We start from the raw sequence: 25,289 nt of genomic DNA, 5'->3' as shown, positions 1-25,289 counted from the left end.
CGCAACCTTGACGTAGGTACTCGACGCTAATAATAATAGCAAACTGGTTTCCCGCGGCACGCCAACCAAGTGTCGATCGTATAAACAAATAAATCTTAGATGGAATTATCATGACGAACCAAAAACATCCTAAAAGCAAATTTGTTTTAAATTAGTCAATATCAGATCTACGTATTCCTCTCTGACTGACTGCCTCGATGGTCTAGCGGTTTAGCGCACCGCCTTACTGCCGATAGTCGTGGTTTTGATTCCTCGCACGGTACAAACATTTGTATACTTGAGTATGATAGTTGTTATCGGTCTTGGTGTATTCTATGTATTTGTTTTCTTATCTAGTGTACTAGTAGAACACTCTAGATATAAACCACATACAAAAATATTACAATTCTTAAAGAATGGGAACTGATGTATTAATTTAAATAACTTTTGACAACTAAGACACGGTACAAAAAGATATAATTATCCGTATGTATTCGTCTCAAAAGGGAACACAAAAAAGTTAAAAAGTTGCATATAAAAAAGAGTATCAAAATAATATAAAAAGAACTGGGCAACCTGCCAACAGCAGTACCTATATCCTTGATAAGTTACTGTAAGTAAACATCTTTGATGACCCATGATATCTTCTTATTAAATACAGTAGTTGATTATAAGGCTCGACTTAAGGCAATTGTATTTTATTCTGAAGATTCCTGATTTTCAGAATGGCTAGGACAGACTGAATACACTTGCAAGATAGTCAAATCGTATTTTTTATATTGGAACGAATATGTTATCAACAATTAGTCTGCTATTTTAATTGTCCTTTTTCTGGGATCGTTTCAGCACGTAAATGATGACGAATAGTCTGAACAGCGTTATTGTAAGTTGTAGAAATAATGTTGAGGTAATATTTATGTAATAGTAATTAAATCATCATGATGGGGATTATAAATACGCTCGGAAGTTGCATATTCGTTAAATTAAAATTATTATATTTAGAGTTCAAGTTTACCAATATAGTTTTATGACATATGGTAATGTTATATAACTAAGTAGGTAGCTATAATCACGTGTAACGTGTAAACATTTGTACTACACCTTGTACTTGTCCGGTTAGGAAAATCCTTGGAATTGTAAGCAATATAATTATGGCATGATACTAAATAGTATATGTACTATGACCATGACTGTAGGAATATAATTTTAGAATTTTCCGTGGGATTCCATTAGTTTCGTTCTCCATTGTGTTGATGTAGTATTGTAACAGAAAACAGTAACTATACTGTTTTCTGTTGAGTATTAACTCAACCCCCAATATTTAGGCTAGTTATGTAGGAAACAGTGTTATGTAGCATACAAGATTAATCACTAGACTGGGCAAGCCCCAGTCTAGTGATTAATCTTGTATGTAAAACGGAAAGTTTGGTTCAATTTTGTTATTAAGTTTAGTAATAATTATGGGATATTTTATATGTTGTGTTAAATGTAGGACCGGAATTAGTAACAGGTATTCGGTTCTATAATGGTAATGATTATCATCTAAAATTTAAATAGGTACTTATACTGTATAGTATCTAAATGAATGTGCACGAAATATTTCAAGAATATTGATGTACGTTTAATACTTTATAACTTTGTCATACTACAAGTACTAGAGTGATTTGGATGAAATTCTGTCGTGAATAAGCCAGAAACTTAAGAGTATGTGAAGTCATAAATATCACGCAGCCAGTAAAGATAATGTTTATATGAAATGTGATATCATACATAACTGTTGGCATACACTACAATTTAGAATGGTTTCTGGAGCCGGCCGATAAATAGGTACACCATGAACTTTTCAAGGTCAGCATCTAATAATAAAACAAACGATCGTCCATTATCTACGTTAAAGTGGAAACATCAGGGCCGGTAGACAAAGTTCTAATGCTCTATTGTTGAAAAGTGCAATCTATATGAGACTAGCGTTAACTGATGCTCGTAGTCTCCTTGTTAGTTCAGAATCTTAGGTAATCCACTATATTTTGGTAGAGATTGTTAGAGACCTGATTTTCTCTAATAATAAAGTCAGAAAAAAGTATAATTGAAATTTATAACACAATGCTTTCAACAGTAAGATAGACCATCTTATACTATTTGCACAGGATTGCTTATTCGAATTGTCTTTGATTATTTATATAGTAACTAATATTTTATATTTAATAATATTTTAATATTATACTTCTACATATATGTACAATATTAAGAATTTAAGATATATATATGCTATCCCAAGAAATAGAAGTACCTACTGCGGAGTACTGCGTCGACCCTATTAAAGGGGTAAATGCAATGCATTGATGATACCATAACAACACAATGGCGTGGCAGTTTAGCTAATACTAGTATATTAAAAAAACGTCCCACTCCGCTAATACAGACCAGAACAACTGACAAAAGAAGCTATGTGAATTGAGGAAATACCAAGGCACATGATTTAAGTACGGCCTCTGTAACAGTATGATACCTATAATATTATCATGTTAAGTAACAACATTTTTATGGGTTCCGTTTTTTTTGTTTATTGGTATAGAATTGCGGAACTTGAAGTTAATGTAAAGAACACACGCTACGATCGCACTGTAGACTGTGAAAAAGGCGATAATACAATTTTACTGTACCTGTAAAACGTTTTATTTTACTACTAATATCTAATGGGAGAGTACAACGTAGCAAGAGATAGAAAAGAGCGAGAAGCAATGCAAAAACTAAATTTATAATATGAAAGTGTAGTACAATACTTAATTCAATGTTTTTCTACCTCTTAGAAAGTAAGTAAACAAATATTGTAGGTGTATGGAATAGAAATTTTAGTACATGTTGTATAAATGGGATTATTACAGGATAGGGTAGACAGATATGTTCTTAATAATTGTTTATATCTACCGCTATCTCCAGTCGACCCGTGACGAAGACGCCTGTAACAGCGTTGAAATATTTGGAGCTTCAAATAATGTTATCATGGTAAAGATTCCTTTAATATACACCGTTAAAAAAAAGCAACAACCGTAAAAAAAGTTTGCAACAGAAATTTTCGTTTTCACCAACATTTATATTTATCGTTTATGTAACTGTATGGTAGCATGTATACCATGCGATAAATTACATACATCTGGGAATGTGGTTTTCGAATATGGTATTTCTATTTATAGCTTAAGAATGTTTAATAAACACGCATGTTGTAAACACCGACATATCTGAGAAGTGATGAATACAGCGAAATCAAAAGACTGTGACAAGGCCGCACTTGGTATTTTGGGGTCATGAGTCGCGGAGCCGTGGTAGGGCTTCAGAAACTGGGGCAATGCATATACAATAGTTGTTGTAGTACTCGTTGAAAGATTAAAGGCATTCTGAGACGAGCGTATATATGTACATATTGTGTAACGCTGTGTTCCTTAAAAATGGTGCAATATCCTTAGAAAATTACACCTCAGGAGCGGCAACGTATGATTGCCATGCTAGATGGCCATAGGCGGGGTACCTGATGTTCATAGTATTATTAATGTGTGTAGGCATCGAAAACACTTTTATGCAGGTAAAGCATTGGGCGTTTCTGTACTCCACTTTAATTATACTAAGAATATTATTACCATATCCCCAACCAGTTTAGGTTCTTGAAAGTAGATTTGCTGCACCTATTTTCACTAGTTGTGTAAAAATTTAAGATCATCAATGATTCAATTAAGTTTCTTGCCAGTTCTTCTCAATTGGATCTATATACTGAATTAGACGGTAAAGCACAAGCGGCTAAAATGTCCTACATGAATAAATTATTTTTTAATTTGAATTTGACTTTAATGTTTAAAATTATTTTAAATAACAGTATATGATCATGTATATATGTCTTCTCTCAACTTTAGTTTCAAGATCATGACAACATTAAATGCGGCACTTACTTGATAAAGAAGATTACTCTGACTTTTAATTAGATAAAGTCAAGGTCATCGTGACCTTGACCTACACACACGTAGGCCAATATACAAAACTAATCTCTTCTATTAATTTTATCTTAACTTTCAATATCATTCATAGAGATAACCTATTGTTATTTACTTTCTGGCATATGTAAATAAATTTATCTCATACTGTGATAGCATGGCCAATGAATGTTGTGTATTAACTGAAGGACGATGGGTTATTATCAGTAAAGTCAGTATACACTTATTATAGTAAACAGGTGAAAAATATGGATTTATTTAATTTCATCTCTTGTTGATGGTGCCTTTACCCATGGACACCTAAGTATATATATGTTATTATAGTATTATCTTGTTAGTTTTCAACTAAAATGCTGTCGTCAGTCTTGATTTTTTATTATAATAATTTTCCGATAAAGGCTTTAACAGAATAAGAGAGGGTGGACTCACTGCTCCCTCTCAGTTGTAAATCGTTTTGTCTCGATATATTTTACTATAAGCAGCAATTGTAACAGTTCCTTATTTGAGACAAATAAAGATGATTATTATTATTCTATTAACAATTATATAAAAAAGATATATACGTACAAATTATATCCAGAATATAAATTATACATATAACTACTAAAATCCTGTCCGTTTTTGTAGAAATCCTTCCATCCATTAACCCTTACAAAATTATTTGGGTTTCTGTAATTCACTGCATGTTTATGATCATGTAGGTATCCACGTTTTTCAGTTAGTTTTGTGTTATTTACGACGACTTGTGAAGCAGTTCTTTTTTTTCTTTTATCTTGTTATCGTTTATCAGTTCATTTCGTTTTCTACTTACGAAATGTTACCCCATTTTACTTTATCTGTTTTAAACACCCACATATAACCAGCACAGCATGTTACTTACGTTTCCCGTAGTAGTAATTAGGTAATGTTATACATATATGTAATATATGATTTGTTTTGTTATTGTTGTCTTCTCTTTTTGTTACTATGGAATCCTTCTCTTTCGCGCCATTTATTAAGCATGGGCGGTGGTCGCGTTCAATACTAGTGCTTAATACATGTGTCGCTATCTAGTGGCGACGGGACAAAATAAACTTTGCTTTCATAATATCTTGAAGATTTAGCTATTCGCCACAAGATGACGCCACTAGTGTTTATTTTAAAAATAGTTTTTAAATCAGTATAAGAAAATTATCTAAAATATTTCTATTTACCAAAATGAGTTCTTCGCTTTGAATATTATGCAGAAATGTTAACAGAAATTTTCTTTGTTGCAGGTGTTAGTGGAATATGATGGCGTGGACTGGCAACGCCGCGAGTGGGTAGCAGTGTATTCTCGTAGGACGTTTCGCATTTTTTTAGTGGAAAGAACATTAGTTTGGGCATCTAGAAATTATGAAGGAAAGGAAATAAAGTGGCCAGCCTTGGTAAGTTATTTTTACGTACTACTTCGTTTACTTTCATTTTTATACTGTAATAGTTTTATTTGTAACGGATAGATGGCAGCACTAGTATGAAAAACTCAATTATTCAAAGTAGACGCATAGGAATACACATCTCGGATGTGCTAATTCAATGGTGCACGCCGACGGTGCTCCAAAGAAGGATGAAAGGATACATATGATTTCAGGTCATTTAGCTCATTATTATAAATTCGCCATTGTGAGGTTTACTTCCACGCAGTCTATTATCCAAATCAATGTTTTACAATTAATTACTAATCAGTCACATCAATTTTTACGTTAGTGTCGTTAAGGATATATTCTTATGTATATTTTTTTATGACTGGTAATGAATCGGTGCACCGTCTCCGTAGTGGAGAATTAAGTTAATAACCACAGTGGTTTAGTCATGAGATCAACCTGATAGGTACATGCTACCAATGGGGCCATCCGCCGTCATTGCTGACATTCCACTTCCCCTCATTGTAGATACAATACAGTATCTATATTGTTCATCTGTGGCGACGTCGGGACGATCCACTAGTTTAAATTAAAACAAACATAATAATAGAAAGTAATAACAAAGTAATAATAGAAGTAAAACCTTATGAAAATTAATCTAACTGCGTCACACGAACACGTGTCTCCTTTGACCTCCATTCGTGGATACGCGTCCCGTTTTGCATTACGATCACGTTTCAGCCCGTCTGAGGTCGCATAACCAATTTTACCTTACGGGACCAAATTCTAAATTCTCATGCTTAGTTTACCCTGAGTCGTACATTTAGATCGTATGCAAATGATTTCAAAAAGTCGCATGTTTGGTGTAATACGCGAGTAGGATGAAAAGTGGTATGAAATAAGCACAAGAATAGTATCTACCGCAGGTAGTTCATGCTAGGAATTTAATGGCGTCATTTTTAACCGACTTGAAAAAGATTACCATTTCCATTAGACTGTATATTTTTGAGCATGCATTTGTTATATTGATACTATATAAAAGACCCCTAATAATGTCCAAGTCCTCTACTGAGTACTAGCTTATGTATTTTATGTAATTGGAATGGTAAACAATATGACGACTCAACTAAAGGTAACCGTCGCCTATATATATATGAACGGCAGATGAATTTATCATATGACGCCCATATTACCACTCATGCGATTCCAGAGGACTAAGATCTCATTACTGCCTTATCTCAGCCTTCATCCTAGACATCTTATAAAGCAAGCTGTTTGGCGATATACCCTCACAATTTTTTACATAGTCTAGTCTAGTCTAACTTCTGTGTGCTAGTATCCGTTTAAACCGCATTCGAAATTTATTTATTTTGTGTTACGACGCCAGGCTTCCTGCACGTTCAAGTTCGCATATTTTACGATATAGACTGCATACTCGTAAAATGAAAATAGTGGGAGCTCCAGTTGTAGCTATAAATTGCAAACTTAATACACAATAACATACACGTGTACCTACAGACGTTTATGTAGGTTAATTGTGGAGAGTTTGAATTTTATTTTAGACTCTACGAAAATAGTATTTGTTTATAAATTTATTATGCTGTTAAATATGTGTACAACGAGATTAATACGTAAAAATGTGGGTGGTGGCGGAGATGAAAGAAGGCAAATCTGGTACTAACAGATGGGCACATATTTCTTAATTTTATAGTCAATTTAGTCAATGCTTTCGGTTTCATACCATTTACGATTTATTGTGTGATATAAAGAAAATATGTTATACACACCGAATATTAAATATACAGTTAGTATTAGTTAATTTGCACAGTAAAATTGAAATTATTGATTATGTTACACTTTGTTCTTAATTTTTCTCATAAGTCACGTGTTGAAGCACCTTACCTTACATGCATCCATTACATTTATATCATCCAAGAATAGAGTATGTAATTGGATAAAAGCGAATGAAGCCTTATGTTCTAGTTATAACACTAATATATTAATGCACACTTTTTATATATGTATGTATATTGTATATATACAAATACAATACAAATGCTGTTATTTATATGGCAAATTAAACGTATTACTATTAAACTACTTTTCTTTTTTTTTACAACTCGAATATCAAACAAGCTGAAGGCCAATCTAGTTGAAACTGGTAAACAACGTCTTTGATAGACATGTAACAAAAGCAATTATAAGATAGCAAAGTATCTCTTGAATTAATATACCATTTATACTGATTTGTTTATCAATTTGCAATTTTTTTCCATATACATTATACGTCGTATATCGGAACTTAAATTTAATGGGCTTTTAAAGGTTTAAGTAGCACAAACTTCAGAAAACCATTCGTAATGGAGATCTATCTGTCATAGGAGCATTCTGGCCATATGGCCGTCTCCTACCGATAAAGCTTGATGATAAATCTCTCAGCTGATACTGGTTGAGACTATGGGAATAAAGAATCTTCCGCGACCCCAATAAGTGTATTTAGATCTGAATATTTGCTAGTCCTATACCGAGAGTAGTATTAGTAAATCACTAGGCTCTCACCTTTATTTTTTTTTGTGTGGTAAATTCTTTGAAAGACCATTCTCCGTCAGTAAGGTGGCGAGGGGGTGTGTGGGCTCATACCCACTAAAAACCACACGGTGTACCTACCTGCGACATTGCCGTGTTCTACCTGGTGTTCGATAACAAATACTAATAAAATAAAATAAATATTTTACATAAAAATGTATTAAGTATCCCAATTGACTTAATGAATTAATTTCAGACGTTTACACCGCTGGCAGCGGATTTGACGCTGCAGGCAGACGCACAGCCCGTGGAGTTTCTTCATGACCAGCGCTTGTCGTTTCTGGACTATGCAAACTTGCTACCTTATCAGGTACCCATACATATATTTAGAAGCAATTCTGTGCACATCACAGTAGTAATACAGTACGAGATGTTACTGTTATTGGATTAAAGCCAGTAAAATAATCGTATTTAATAATATTATATTACGCATTAATACTAGTCATCTTAAAAAAGAATCTACCGTAAACGGAAATGTTACTGTCTTTTTTATAGGGTTTCAAAAAAGTTAATGGCGTGATTGGGTAAGTGGCAACCGTCGCTATTATAACGGATTTTTAAACAGTCTTAACAGAAGACTTGCATCCTACTATACGCTTATGTAGTGGGGTATTATAATGCATTAACGTACTCCTACGTCGTCGTACAAGGCTCTACATGCCATGTTTGTGTTCGGCCCCTTAGGATTTTAGAGTTGAGGTCCAAATCACTACTCGTTTCTGATCGTGTTCTTGTTATTGGGATGGTTAGTCACCTTATGTAGCAGTTATTTCGCATACTGTAATGGTATCTACTACTATCAATATAGTATCTACTTATACGTGTATGTATAGTTTACACGTATTGTGCTACAGTATAAACAACCGTAATCCTCTGTTTGTATTTCAATTTGAGAAAATCTTTGGAGATTACACAGTAAGTAACACCGACATTGTCAGTGACAAGGACAAGTAGCGTCCTTGTATTATACAAGGTCGTAAGTTGCGACCCTCGTTGAAGTACAAGGACGCCTCGCTAGTCTGCTGTGTGAAAGACTGAGATCCCTTATAATTGAATGCAAAGGACACACCGGCGTCACTTGCAAAGTCGTTTAAAGTGAGGTCCATATAATTGGCATAAATTTTGAGAATTGCTCACTTAAAGTACGTGTTACTATTTGGGACTTCGAAGGTCGAAGGTCTAGAGAGGTGGTTATGTTCAAAATTAAGCTTTCTCTTGATATTTCTATTTCTATATATTTCTATTACTAAAAATATTACTGGTATTTTTCACGACAATTTTTATTCACTCAACAATGATAAAAATTCCAAATACATGCATTACTACCACTAGTTGGTACTAGTTCTCAATTATTCAGTATGAACATACCCGTAATTAAAACTTAAGTTTCAAAATATTTCTCATTTCAGAATTTTCATTAAACTCGTGGGCAAAAATTTTGGTGTCATTTACACGAATTTGTATTCGCTTAACTGTGCTTCCAGACAAAGCTTATAATTGTAAACGATAAAGTTAGGAAAAATACTTCTCAATCTGATTGTAAATGTAAGTTTATCTACAATTTATGGCAGTCATTAATTCTGATAAAGCTTGAGAATTGTCTTGGCATTGGATAATAAAAAGGTGTGCGAAGTGATTAATTATATTTCATATCTTTTGTATTTAATAACTGTTTTTAATGTCCCATTCAAGATATAATAGATTAGCTGGTATGCCTTTGTCATTAATAAATAGCTATAATCACATCTAGCACAAAAAAAAAAAATAACTTTCGCCATTCTTTTATCGTAAAAGTTGCTAGATTAGATTTTATGTATCTTTAAGTGATTATTCATCAAATATACATTACCTGGCTCTTTATTTGTAATTTGAATATAGTTGGTACATCCGTATTTTATACTTTCCGCAAAATAATTTTTCATTGTTATTAAAAACACGATTTGAATATATAATTATTTATTTTGTACATTACAGTTTACGTGGGTGCTTAATTAAAATATAATTCAATCCAGCAACATAGTAAGTCTCGTTAGATTCTAATGTATATAGATATAATAAGATAAAGTATCTGTGAATTATGAGTTATCATTTGTTTTAATTGTTTTCTAGTCACACATTCATTAGTTAACTTATTAATTGTCTGGATCACAATGGCTTTTTCCGTGCCAAATACTATACGCTTGAATTTCATGAGGATATGATAAAGCGTTTATTCACGGCCCTGTGTGGGTGGTGATATCGGTGTTTGCTAGATCACCTCATAGGCAAATCGTCAAGGAGAATAATAATATTAATGATTACGACATGATATTTACGATCTAGGGCATTGCATACCACTGCTCCGATTGCACTATCGATTTTAGAACCGTATAAAAACACTTTAAAGCTGGAAAAGTGTTGGAAACAATCATACTTGTTAGAAGTAAACAAATCCTTTTATTCGCTTGAGTTTTAAACTTTACAGTCTGACTAAACCGTTGGTACCTGTTCTTATAGGTATACAATATTAAGAAGCCGTTGAAATGGCCAAAAACCACTTAAATCATTAGATAAACATCAATCATATGGTCCATCTTATCGGTTCACGTAACTCGACTATTGCGGTCAATAGATTATGGAAGTAAAATACGAGTATCATATCATTATGGAGTGATTCATTCGAGTCACGTCCGATGACTACGCCGACGCGACGTGGCGCAAGCATATCGTAAAATACATTTGTAAAGTAGGTATAAATGTATTATAGCGGTATTTATAGCTATTGATATACAAGTATAATTTGAATTCTTTTTTATTTATTGCATTAATAATGTAATAGAGTTCCATTAGAGTAAATTAGAGTGAAGAGAGTTAGAGTGAATTTATATTTATAGAATGTCATTGTGTTATTATAGAGTTTTTACCTAAATAAGACGCGAACTAAAAAGAAGGGTCATCTTCCTCGACATTGACTTTTTACGTGTTTCGTCCTAAAATGTAAATATTTATCAGTACCTACCTTACTTAGTATATTTACTAAAATAATAATAATAAACGTAATCAGAACTATAATTATGACCGTCGAAGTAACTATAGTTTAGAACGAGAACGTATTTCGAATCTTTGATAAATTGTTATTACACAAGATGTTCGTAATGCAAATAAAACGTATTGGTCTGTAAAAATGCTTTTTGTATTGTTACATAATAAAAACATGCTACGTACCTGTGGGAATAAACATTTACATAGTTGCACGTATTGGCTTATCTTATTTGTGTAATAGGCATATGATAAACTAACGTTATCAGTATCTTACTGATAAGGAATGTAAAGATAAAAATACATAAATATCTACCGGCAATGTCTTACAGTTTTGTGAACTATTACATTTATCTTGCAATAAAATTAGATTTTTAAGCATAAATTGTTTATTTTATTAATTAGTTTAATCAACGCCGAAGTAAACGAAGCCGGACATAGATTATTACGGCAGGATAGAGATCTTTGTTTTTTCTGTTATCTCTAGCTATTCCATATAGTATTCGCATGAAAATGATAGTATGAACAATACCTATTCAGATATTATAAATTTAAACCGTCGTAAAATTATAATAGAGGGCGAATGTTGAAAAGAAACGCATAAGCGACCTAATTTCAAAGGAGACGACACGAGTGTTTATCCAAACTTGCCCGCCCGGGCGAAGTGGGGAGATCAAGGACGGTGTCTGCCAAACATGGGGAGGGTTTCCCCGGGAGACGGGGAGATGGGAGGCGTGGGCGGGGGGTGATCTGCCGGGGGTATGTTTTGATGCTAGCAGCCCGCTTTATTGATTTTCCCTGCTCGTTCCGCCCGCGCCTCCCCCTTTATTATATACATATTCCGTCGAGCCAGGTGGCGATGTGGTGGCTGGGTGGCTGGGCTGGTGCTAGTGTCGTGCTATTTTCGGTTAGCCGGGCCACCTCATGCTCGTGGAAACATGATTGATTGATTACTATACATATATACGTACTTTTATTGACATTTGTAATGTAAATCTTGCTAATATTAAGGTAGATTTCAGACTTTAAACCACAAAGGGTATGAATAAGATCCAGAATAAAATATTAACCCAAAAGAACTAAGTTTGAGGAAGAAATAAAATTGTTCTCGAACATTGTCGAGCAACAAAGGAATACTCGGAATTCACTTTAATTTTATACGAAACAGAAATTTAAGAAGCGGAAGAAAACTGCGTTTATAGCCTGGTTTAATTCCATAATTCTTATGTCTATTTGAGATTGCCATATTATTTTTTACTTTTATTAATTTTTGCTTGCAGTTATAGCTTGTAGTTTGTTTGCACTTACATTTATAAAGTCCAACCGTATTTTTTTCTAACTTAGCCCACGTTTTCTATGCTCTTATGGTACAGAGAGACGTAGAATAAGCTCCTGGAAAGATAAACTATGCAAAAGATTATATAACCAGAAAGGTGAATAATGAGATAACGGAAAACTAAAGTTGAAAAATGACATAAACGTAATTTGAAAAGACATTGGGCTTCTGTTAATTATCTCAAGTAACGCAAGTAGCGTTGCATTACAGCTCTAGTTTCTTATATTTATGATGAACAATATTTTAATATTATTTTTACATTCTTTCCAATAACTTCTTATTAAAATTAACGAACTCAATTAGATTGTAATCTATTGATTTTATAATATCATGAGAAAAAATGAGAACAATTTTCTAAAATAGCAGCACAAGGTTTACTTACTGTTTCTTGATAATTTAGCAATAAAAGTTACCTTGGGGATGTTTTACTTTCTTTTATGTATAGCGTCCTTGATATCCACTCAGCTTAAATTTCTTTGCCTAAGATGTCTGGCTGGAGGAGTAATTTATTTTGTCGACTTGTAGCTTTGAATAAAATTAGGTAGAAAATAATATTCTTAGAAAAGGGATTTGATATTATACTCGAAATAAGCGAAGTATAAAACGTGCTATATTCCGACTAATATTGTTTTTGTTATATATATAGGTATATATATAATAAATTGGTAGGTACCAATGTTTACGTAAATTCAACTTAACATGTACACAATGTTATCTAATCTATATCCTAGGTTGCTTAAGAGTTTACTTATGTTTTGGTGTCAAACTATTTTTTTTATAGCTGACGTCTGTTTTGCAACAACGTACTGAAATTATTTATAATTATTTTGTAACTAGTTGTATCTACTCGTAATTTTGTTATTTATGATTATTAATTATTATGGTATAAATATGTAAAATGCAGTGGGTCATCAGTGTGTATGATGCCTATTGGATTGGTATGTAGATTTTTAGCAGTTTATATAATATTTAAATTTGGAGATCCTTTAAAATAATGTTTTTTTTAAAATATAATGAGTAGTTGGGATTAATCATCCCACATCAATACGTACAAACTGGTAAACTTTATAAGTAATAAATGTAGGAGGTCTTTAATAATATTAGTATAGTTGAACAAGGGAGCTAAGATAATAAATATTTGGAGTGACAGCTCATTTCCACGGACCGTTTATAAAGAGGGAAATTACCATAAATATTGAAAACTGTCTTAATTATCAAGAAATTGTCTGCTATAATTGCCATTAGTAGCGTATATTACTTTCCTTAAGGGACTTATAAATTTCTAATAACAGTGTTATAATGAAAAGTTAGTAAAAATTAAAAATACTTAATCACAATCACCCGTCTGAGGAATATTGTAACATATTTGTAATATTATATTTTTATTAAAAGGAAATGTACTTAAAGACATCTTCTAACAATCTTTCACTATCTTCATTCTCCATAACAAAGAGTAAAAATAGATTTAAGTAAATAAGATTCCGAGTTAGATTCTGCTTTCGGATGAATTTTATTAAATTCGACTAGATTCGAGTAAAATATTGCATTGTGTGTGCCGCAGATGACCGTTCCATGTGTCTAAGTATATCCTATATTCTTATTTGTTAAATAAATATAAACAATAATTCTAAAAATATGTATATATGTATAGTTAAAAATATTTGTCAAGTAGTAAGTAGTAAGTAAAACATAATTAAATGTAATTAGACAACTGGCAGGGGAGTCCCTGTGTTTCTTAACTTTGTCGCAATATACGCAACCGACTCGATAACCGTCCGCAAAATTTAAACGAGTAAAGTTTGTTTCAGTTAGATACTGTCCAGCGTCTACACCCACCCTCATCCTAACCATAGGGTGGCACCATTGATTGACAGACTCGTGTTAGACGGTATTTCGATGTACCTTATAGCACAAATAGGTATAAGGCAGGAATGATCGGTTAATTTAGTGAATTGCAATAGCATTTTTTGTAATAATGACCAATTTATTAGAAATATTATACATGTCGTTATATCAGGATGGGTTATTTGCTAAATTTTGGACGAAATTTGACGTAGAGGTCATCAAAAATGACACCGAATTGTGTTATAGATATATAATGTTATTATAATTATTACATAATTGAAAAGTGAGTAGTTGTAACTGTTTATCAGTTACAATTGTTTTTATGTTTAATTTACCGCTTTTAAATGTATAAAATTAGAATGATTATTAGTAGTAGTGATATATTGTAAAAAAGATTTGAATAGATGGAAAAATAAATTAGTTTCTATAATACAAAAATATACTTTGTATTATGTCAAAATTTCTATTATATTAAATTATGAGTCAACAATATTGAAATATGTAGTTGCAGTATTGAATTTCGCTGTGTATGTGAACACGATGCTTTTATTGCAAATTCCATTAGACCTCACAGTTTCTTCAATCCTCATAGTTCAAGGCGAACCAGCCAATTACGTAAATTTATTTTTACTCGAGAGCATCTACTTGAAGCAATTTGCTATCGTATAACATTTCAGTTATTCTTTTGAGAAGTGACACATTGTTATCTCAGTCTTTATTACACACTATTATGTATCACTAATTTAATTGTAAAATACGGTATACCTCAGACTCTGTGCAAACAATTAATAATCGATAATACTGTCTATTTTTTATGTGGGACTGATTAATTTTTAAAACTAATTTGGTATTTTTACTTCCAAACCATCAGTACAGTTTAAACATACAGAACATCAAATTTTTACTCTTTATTGTATACATTTACATGTATAAACTTATGTCCTTCTCAAACTAAATTTATGTAAGCGCTATCTAGAGCAGTATTTCTCGTATGCTCTGTTTTATTTTATAGCAATAATATATTGTTGGACTGCGGTAAATTGTAGACAGTAACCCACGAGCTCAATTTATGTTCCACATTCGCTATTTACGTGCTTCTTGTTCTTTCCCATTGGGAATTGCATTCACGCAAACGATTTATCCCTGATGGATTGTGCTTAAACGCATTGTCTGCGATTTTAAACGATTTCTTTATGTTCGGTGCTTTAGATACTCTATTTAGCTATGAAGAAAGCAATAAAGAGTACTACATGAAAATGTTTATCGTAAAACTTTTATTTATATTTTTTATCGTTCACCGTTTTTAGACGCCAGTAATTCGAGTTGTTTGCATACAGTCATTTCATTATTATTGATGCAGTAGGAAAATAATTGCGCTCTTTCGTAAAGAACATGCTAAGCTGAATTTAGAGATATACGGATACTCGTAAACATGTCTATTATGTTATGCCATTATATTTTATTTATAAGAATATTGCTGAGTTTGTTCCTATTGTTCATATTTGCAGGCTTATAAAATATTTTTACATACTGCGAGATCCGTAGATATGGAAATCACAAACAAGGGAAAATATGAATTTTGTAGATCATATATATATAGAAATTTTAGACCAAACAATATCGTCAGTTACTTCGTCTTTCTATAGATGTTCTAATTTGATCAGTATAATAAAAAATATTAACTATATTTGGTTAAACTACTAATTAAGTTGTTAAAGATTCACTGAAAAATAATTTTATTGCCTTGGTTTTGAGTTCAAATTTATCTACGGTTATCGAAAAGCTCCTTTTTCTTTATTTATTACAATCTATTTTTATATAGTTCTGTTATTAGTTATGTTTATTGACGACTAACAAAAAATGCTTAAAAATAAATTACATGTTGACATTTCTACTATGTTTTTATCTGTGCCTATAAAAGCTGTTATCAGCATCGTAGCGGTATCAAAGCAAGTGGAATCAGCAGGAAATTGAATGAAGGCGCTCGATCCGTGAATGTGTGCCGTCTGTAATAGCTTCCTGGTTGCCGGCGGCTCGTAACAAAACTTCGCTATTAAGATAGATGGCTATTATTTTTGCAAGCCTCGTATACCTAACTCGTTGCATTAGCTTCTCTGAAAAGATAATGGTGTTTAAGTAGTGTTGATAGGAAATGTACACCATATAATCAGCATATTCTATACTAGTAGAAAAATGTGGCGGTAATTTGTACTGTTAACAATAAATATATGTATGTGTGGTCAATGTTATTATTTGTCAAAGTTATTAAATCGATGACTATTCAGTGTGTCTGTGGCTCTAGTGATATGTTATTATTAGGATATAGGGAAATTTATGGCCAAGACTAAAATAACTAAAACTGTACACTTTCACACGCATTTTCGATAGACTCAAGTCTATCGAAAATGCAATCTAAATTTCAGTATTCATTCATGACTTCCAATTGTAAACTCGTTCCTTATTGTTTGTTTATAAGAATCATAACACGCATAACTGTACAGGCTGTGTTATGAATTGATGGTGATTCTTCTTGCTAGCATTCATCACTTTCCAAATAGCAGTAATCCCTTTGTGATCCGCGCTCGCCTTTCCAGGCCACGACCTCGTATAAATCACGGAGTAATCTCACTAAATAGAGTAACCGGCGGACAAAATAAACAGTGAGACGAGACGTTGCGTAATCGCTGACTCACTCCGGAGATCAGGCTCATCAGGCCGTAACTTAACAAATGTGAAGTGACGATTACGACGTCGCAACTCAAGGAACACAAATACCTGACCGTGAAAAAATATAAAAGGGCACGGCTTTATAACTTTACTGCTTCGTTTTATAACAATGGCGTGGGTATTCAAAGCTGTTGGTCGAAGGTAATTCTTTGCGCAACTTTATATTTCTCATTCCATTATGTTAATGTTTCCTATAGATAAAATGAATTAAGACGGCAAATCTGGGTCTTTAGAGAAAGTAATATTCACAATATATTACTATTTAAATGTTGTCGCTATGCTTAAGTGAAAAATATATATAGGTATATATGGGAATTTATATTGACATATGTAGTATAGATTATTCAAAACTTTACTACAATTTTATATATTTTTCAAATATAAATAAATATATTATAATATTTAAACATTTCACTGATAAATAAAATGTCGTATCAATTAAGATACTTTCTAGAAATATTACTGATTTTTAATTTTTGGAAATCCTGCATGTCGATAAAATAGTTTTACATATTTGATAGTAGGTATATAAAAAACAATAAATATATTTCTTTACTGTAATAACATTGTGAAAACTGTAATAACGTTATTAATATTAAAATAAAATAAGTATAATAGTCTATTGTTTGCTCCAACACAGTTATGTCTTACTGTTAATTTACTATCTATTCATTAGTTTTTACACAACCAATTGTTCAAACAAATGTTAGAATTGACCCTGAATAGTCCAATAGTGTTGGCAGGCTGAGGTTGATACTATAGGTATTATGGATATAGGCATTGTAGTGGTGTCCCCCTACACCAGAGGTGGAGAGTGGGACGGGTTCAACGCACCGGATACGTCTGTCGCCGCGCGCCGGGCATGAGTCGTATGCATGCGGCCATGCAAGCACAGGTGTGAGTCCACTTCCTCTGTGTGTGTTGTAACATTGACATAAATACTAGTGCATTCGTGTGCATACACAGTACTATTATGTATGTATCTTGAACCACCATGTATATTTAATTGTATACGTGTGCAGTGAGTTATTGCTACACTTAATGCGGTATACGTGAATAGGTAATAATAATGAGTTGTAGGTATGTGATAATGTGGAACATGTTTACGTATGATACGAGGTCATAAAACTAACGATTGTGTTTTAATTGCACTATTTATAAGCCAGTGCTCGATGGAATGGTGTCAAATAGGATATTGATTTATCGTTTCTACTGTCATTTGTCATATATACTTTAATAGGATATAGAATTAACATTTTAAAGCAGCTATTTAAAATAGAATATCTAAAATCGTATGGGGGACAACCGGATAGCATTATTTATCATTCTTTATCCGTGGATCTACCAAAATTTTATTTAGGGTTTAGCTGGAAAGAGGAATTATATTTAGACTGTGAGAACCTTGTATTTGATATATTTAGATAAAAAGAATTCCCGCATAAGGAAATATCCAAATTCACAAATTTCTTTATTTAGGTATAGATCCTTATTTCAGATAATAATAGGATTATAGTATGGGTATACTGTTAAGTTCTACTTTAAAAGGTGTTACTCTGAGTAGCCAGATTTTTTAAAGTAGGGATGCTTAATATAAATCCGGCTACGATGTTACCTCTGTTTTTTATCCATTTATCCTGTAAATGATTATTTGGTAAGGCAGGACGCCTTAGTATCGTACCATTGACATCACATTTTCATTTCGTTGTATCTGTGGTGTGGTGCTGTATCTATAAGCAACGGTTACCACTTACCATTGGATGGGTCGTCATCTTTTTTGCTATTACATAAATAAGACCGTTTTTACAATACATGCGTTACAACATTGCAATGGTGCACCCGACTGCGCACATGGTTTACGCTGGCGGGTCATTAGTGGAGCATGATAAAATGAGCATGAGGTCAGGTCAGTTAGCCCATTGTATCAATTTACCAGGTATATTTTACCACGGTTTCCAGGTGGAACAGCAGATCAACCGGACATGGTACATAGATAGCAAGCAAAAGGTTTATTAGTCGAGTTACTAAAAAAGACCGTTAGTTTGATAGTTTATTGAAATTAAATAACCAACGTTTTTCTAGGAATGGGACCCACGCATTGCTGGGTCTGAAGTGGGTGTAGATGAGGTCACCCTCACTGCGTTGTCTACAGAAGCATCCGAATGGCGAACGACGCAGGACGGTCAGCGTATACTGACCACTACACCATCAGTGCTAGGAGGCTGTCGTGCTCAGGTGTACAGAGCTGCCGGTGCAACTCAGTGGTATACGGCTGTGATCGTTGGCGTCAATGAGCATACTGGCGTAAGTAGTAATGTTACTACTATAAATATAAGCATGATAAAATAAAAATACCAATGTATGTGTTTCTTAGTAATCAGTTTTCTATCCCAAAAGACAATAGCGACATTAAGAAGAAATTAATTTAAAGAATTAGATAAGTAAAACCAAAACAATTTGGCATCGTGTCACAATAGTACACCAAGCAAAAATATAATAGAAATGTAATAAAAAGAACTGTACATTATGGCTAAGGTAATCTACCTAGCTACCCAAACAATGTAAAATTAGTCTAGTTTGAGTTGTAATGGTTGACAATTACTTAAAACAAAATACACGTATTACATTTACATTTACATAGTATTGTAAACAAAATAATATGTCCTATTCCTCTTTCATTGAATTCTATCTTACTTGAAATTATGGAAATTTTGTATTTATTCAGTATTAAGTATTTAAATGTAGCTTTCTAGATTTTATATTTTGCCAATTTATGAAAATCAGTACCTATTAAGAAAATAAGTAGGATTTAGTACGAGATTTTTCATACCACTACTTACGCATATTTTGGATGCCTGTTATTGTATATAACGGAAAATTATCTAAACGATACTGTGCTGGCAAGATTTTGCTCAGATGAGAACATAAAATTTTATGAGGCTATTGCTAGACATTATCATATTTTCCACTCAATTTATAGGGCTTATTAAATTTCTAAGAGAACATAATTAACAGGTGCAGTTTAAAGCTAAGGCAACCAAGCAAGTGGGTTTTAAAACATAAGCATGGGAGGTAACTGTACATTCAACGTGATAACTTCGAAGCGGAAAGTACAGGAGAGAACCAGTTTAGTTTATCGAACGCATTGGCATCCACTATAATGACTTCACTGAATTTATAAGGGCATGTATAAAGATCCAACCCTTGTTAAGTAGAAACTGGTTTTATTACTTGCCAGTAGATACAGCTGTAGGAATCGAATGGAATGTTCCTTCTTTCACTTCTGTTTAATTTTATTGTAAAAAGATAAGAAACACTATAACTTTGCAAATATTCTTATCGAATGTGTGTCGGACACTGAATAAATTATTTGTAAGTATTTATTAAAGTTATACATTTCCATGAGAAATAATAACATCATAGGGTAATCTGGAGGCTTGCTGTAAGATTTTCATTTGAATTTTTATCTTTTACATTGTTGTTAATCCGAAGACTATTCTTAAGACATCCTAGAGCTAAGAATAAGTTAAAGGTTAAGTATCCTTCCTCCATCGGCATTACAATTTCTTGAAGTATAATTGAATTATTTTTTATTAAATTGTTTATCATATTTAATTACAAGTCATAGGAAAGTATAATAATCTTCGTGATATTGATGAGTAAAATCTAACCGTAAAGTTTTTTGGTTTTAATTATTCAAATAAACTTCTATAAATGATTTTTCAGTTTACAAATGTTACCCATTCAATTATTATTGATATGTTAAATTTAGAAGTTATTTGTATTGCACAGTTGTTACTTTCGTCTCATTGAATGAATATTGAACACAACATTGTATCAATAATACTTAAGTTATCTACCTCGAGGTGCGAGGTTTCCCCCCATCTCCAACGTTTCACCCCTTCGCAAACTTCTCTAAACAAACTTTGTTGTTTTGCGTTATTGAAACAGTTTATTGTTTTTCTTTCATCTTCTCCTTTGAGGACGACCTGTTTTGTTGTTTTATGTTCACTATGAAATGATATGATAAAGCAGTCAGCTGAAAATTTTTGAGTTGCAATATTCTACTTTTCTTCACCGTTTTTCCAACATTTCTTTGTATCGCTTATTGTTTTGAATAGAGTTTAATAATGCTTTGTTGCTATTTTTTATAATAATATACCCACCTACCAATTTTTATATCTTATGTATTAAACAACAGTATTTTTACGATTTATTATTTCATTCTTTAATTTATTTATCTATATCACAAAGAGAACTCTAAACTACAATAATTTCAATTACTCATCAAATTCATAAGACCTTCAGCATCAGAGTTCCTGAGTGCTTCAATCTATCTGGAACTTTACTAAGTAATTACAGTTAAAAAGTTGAGACGTTAAACAAATTTATACTGCGAATTAGCGAGTGGAAAACTTGGTGAAGTTCGTATTGCTGGCGTCCTAGACGTCAAACTTTTGAGTAACCCCCCGTTCGCCTCCCTTTCTTGGTATTGCCAACTTTCTTTAAGTTTCCTCTTTGTTCCGAACAAGTTTGTTCGCAATTCCGTCTTTTGCTCGGACGACATGTTTATAGAGATCGTCAAAGAATAAATTGTTGATCGTGTTGTTTTATAAACTACAATGCTTTTTTTAACTCTGAATAATTCACTTTACTAATTTAATGTGCTTTGTTTTTGTCACACAAAAACTTAGTTAGTTTACGTAACATCCAATTTGGTCTTTACTTAACTACATATTCCATTGTTCTAGACTCGTTTACGAATATATTGTTTGCTGATACGAAGAGAGTGGTTATAACCTAGTTATAGATTAGCAAAATAACACGAAGTGAATTGGTATTGTTCTTATGTGTAAACCTTGTTTGTCACTATGAATTTAAATTTACATACGTATATAATTCTGATGGATATTCACAATTGTTTATTACGTGTTTTTATATCTGTTACATAAAACAGAGACGCCTCTGTAGAGCATGTATATGGTAAACAACGATCGTGAAAAAGTTTAGATTAGAATTTAGAATTTTGTTTTCTTACCGACATAAAACATCTGTCGAAAATGCTATTTGTTCTTAAGGAATCAGTTATTCTTTGTGAAATTTTGTTCTTCATTTTTCCGTACAAATGAATAGTATGAATATTTGTACTTTTGTATTTTGTTTTCTGTTATATGTTATGAGTATTATGTGGATAAACGAGGTAGAAAGATTTCGGTATTTGTAATATATTGTTAATGTGCAAAAAATTTTCGATAATGAAATATGAACTGTACGTACCTGTACATCTCTGTATTGTCAGAAAATACCAAAGTATTTACATATTATTATGTATAAAGATACAAATGTGTCTATATTATTATGAGATAACTTCTGACTAATTCATCATGAAGTAAAATGACCAATATGATAATACATGAGTTTACAGTTAATGAAAGTAGTTGGTAAACTTAAACTAGAAATTGAAAATAATCTTTACTTTCATCTATTTATAGAAATTGTTTTTCTCAGGAATTGACGGTGACGGATGACACAGTTCTGGAAGAGCATAGTGAAGACCCTTCACTAGTTCAAATGAGACTCCTCGGCGATGGAGGTAATTATCATTGTCTATCTCAATTTTTTCCATTTATTGGTACATGATAAACATACCGGCAACTCACCTGATGTTAAGTGGTAACCGTCGCCTATACAGATGAACAGCTCCACGGACAACACGTTATCATATAGCACCCATGAAACCACTCATGAGTTGTTATTCCAGACAATTAAGATGTCATACCTTTTATCCTGAAACTTCACTACCTAATCTGACCCTGCAGCTCAATCACAGCTTATAAAGCAAGTGCTTGGTGCTTAAAATAGGTGACACTGAGGTACTCACGACGTTTTTTAAGCCGTCTAACTCTGGAAAATATAGTATTAACACTAGTGTTATAACTTTGTGTGCATAATATTTGACACATTGGTTTTTTTTTTGTAAGCAAGTCAGTATTTCGATCACTTTTCTTAACAAAGAAATAGGTATATATTTAGTCACTCAATTTATTAGCAAATTGTAATTGTATTCTATATTCATAGCTAATTATTTATAAGGAGGGCTTATATATTCATTATACAATTTTAATATAGAATTTGGTTATTAATATTAATTATTAATATTAATTTAATTTGTTAGTATACTGTGTTAGCAAAGTTCTGAAGTGTCTAATAATTAATAAGTCAGTGTAAAGATTCTCCTTCAAATAGATTTAATATTATGAGAGAAAGGCTTCTTCTCATAGTTGTTAGTTCTCATATTTACGCCTCAACATACAAGAATAAATTGGAATATATTGTAGCTATAGTCGTATATATGAAATTATGAAATCATTTTGTTTCTTATACGCTACAATATTGGCTTTAACATGCTTTACTATTTTATATATATTCAGTCGGATATTATGGCGCATATACAATAATATACATAGATGAGGATACGATTTTATTTAATGATTTTCAGACAGAAACTGTGATATATACGCTGATATATATCTGTATCAGCGTATATATCAGCGTATATACTACACAACTAGTACAGTAGTGTAGTTAAAATTAAAAACAAGCAAAATATATTTTCACGAATGTTATACCAGATAGGGTAGTCAGAGACATTCTGAATTGACCACGTCGTGGTGTATGCAATGCTTTACTTGATAGCCTACATTTCGCTGGGTAAATTAGTATTTTTTATTACATTTTGTCTTGATTTATTTTCAGTCAGCAGAATAAATTGACACAAAGTTTTTTTATCGGTCAGATTTGAAGACACGACCATTTATTTGTATGTAAGTTAGGGTAATAAAGGAGGAAGGAACTTATATAAATTGAGAAGATTATACAAAGCAATATTTTACAAAGGATTTTATACGGACATATGGATAGTTTAGTATAAGCCGAGGGATTAAACAAAGCAGTTTGATTAATTACGATAACACAGAGAACAATGGGCACTGGTTATGTAACTACTAGTTATCTCGGATCGTCCGCCCTGTAACATAGCACCGTAACGATATATTGTAGCTACGATTACATATTATTAATACCATCTGTTACGACTTGTATTTAATTATATATTAGCTGAATTTCACCAGTAATTGTTTTAATAATTAGCATATAATTCAAATTGAAACATTTTAACTACAATAAAATAATTTCTTCACTCATTGTGAACACAAATTAATATTACTTAATTAGTTTACTATCAGACACATACTAATTTAGTTTTACTACTGTAATAAAAATATTGATATAAGTGTTTACTAAAATAGAAAAAGAGTAACATTGTTGCTTTTCAAGTTAATATTTTAACACGGAAATCCTTTATAATGTGCTTTATTTGTTTTTATCGAGTATAATAATAAAGAACATTTAGAAACACATACCAAAATATTTGTGAATAAGTATTTTCGTTTTCCGACTTATCTTCGGAAAAAATACTTGTAGATAAATTGTGTTAAAATCCTCTTGTAAATAGAAAATATCTGTTATTTCTTTTTCCTCTTTCTGTGTATCCTTCTTTTCGGATTAGGTTCGATGTATGATGTTTGTGGTTACATAATCCTCCCGCAATAATTCTATCATGTCAAGGCATCTGTTACTAATCGACTCTTTGTAGTGATATTGCTTGCTCATGCTACATTATCGTATTACACAATTACTTGTAATGTAACATACATAATGTCTTGAGAGCGGATAACAACCCCTCAAGTATAATTGGATTGAAGCCGTACAACCTCACATCATTATGACGAAATGGCTTTATATGCTTTGAAGTCTAAAGGAAAATAGCTATAGGCTGAAGTAAATAATTATAACAAAGATGGAATTTATAAACGTCACTGTGCCTATATGAACAGACGAAAATTAATATTAGTTCCACGCGTTATATAATACCAATTAATTACCAATAATACCAAACAGGGGTTAATAATTCGTTCGACTGTATTTATTTTTTATCTCTTCTATATTTTATCGAAAATTGAACCAATCTAGATAATCTTAATTGGAATCGTGTCTACTGACTATTCGATATACATATATCGTGGCCCTACATTCATTATGTAGTAAATCTCATCACGATCGTTTTAATTGTTATCTATTTTGCTATTTGTGTTGTACGTTTCTATTATTAGTATCCGCACTATTGATATAAGGTAACAGAATTGTTATTTTAGTATTATAATAATATCAGTGAGCAGAATGGACTTTCTTTAGCAGTAAAACGCATGAGGAATTGATATCACGAACGTGATATGATCACGTGATGTACGTGGCGACGATTGCCACTTACTATAAAATGGAGCATTAGCCTTTAACTCATTATAAAAACTGAACTCCGTTCTTTTGTTCTGTCATATTAAAATTAGCCGCTATTACTTAAAATTTTAAATAGTCAAT

The 25,289-nt window shown here is 32.1% G+C and overlaps 2 protein-coding genes across 3 annotated transcripts in view; both read left to right on the top strand.

The window, feature by feature from the left end:
• The window catches only part of LOC131844980 (uncharacterized), a 198,535-nt gene that overhangs the window by 17,020 nt on the left and 156,226 nt on the right, over positions 1–25,289 (top strand). The window lies entirely within an intron of this gene.
• LOC131844975 (lysine-specific demethylase 3B) overlaps positions 1–25,289 on the top strand; it is a 184,074-nt gene that overhangs the window by 35,388 nt on the left and 123,397 nt on the right. For both annotated transcript variants that reach the window (XM_059193981.1, XM_059193980.1), the window contains exons 2-5: positions 5,219–5,368; positions 8,127–8,240; positions 18,936–19,157; positions 22,362–22,446. In XM_059193981.1, coding sequence (XP_059049964.1) covers positions 5,219–5,368; positions 8,127–8,240; positions 18,936–19,157; positions 22,362–22,446 — 571 coding nt within the window. The remainder of the gene's footprint in view (positions 1–5,218; positions 5,369–8,126; positions 8,241–18,935; positions 19,158–22,361; positions 22,447–25,289) is intronic.

The sequence above is a fragment of the Achroia grisella genome, unplaced genomic scaffold (assembly GCF_030625045.1).
Source record: "Achroia grisella isolate CSIRO2021 unplaced genomic scaffold, CSIRO_AGI_Agris_v1 utg445, whole genome shotgun sequence".
Lineage (NCBI taxonomy): Eukaryota > Metazoa > Arthropoda > Insecta > Lepidoptera > Pyralidae > Achroia > Achroia grisella.
This window is presented reverse-complemented; position numbering and strand designations above follow the sequence as displayed.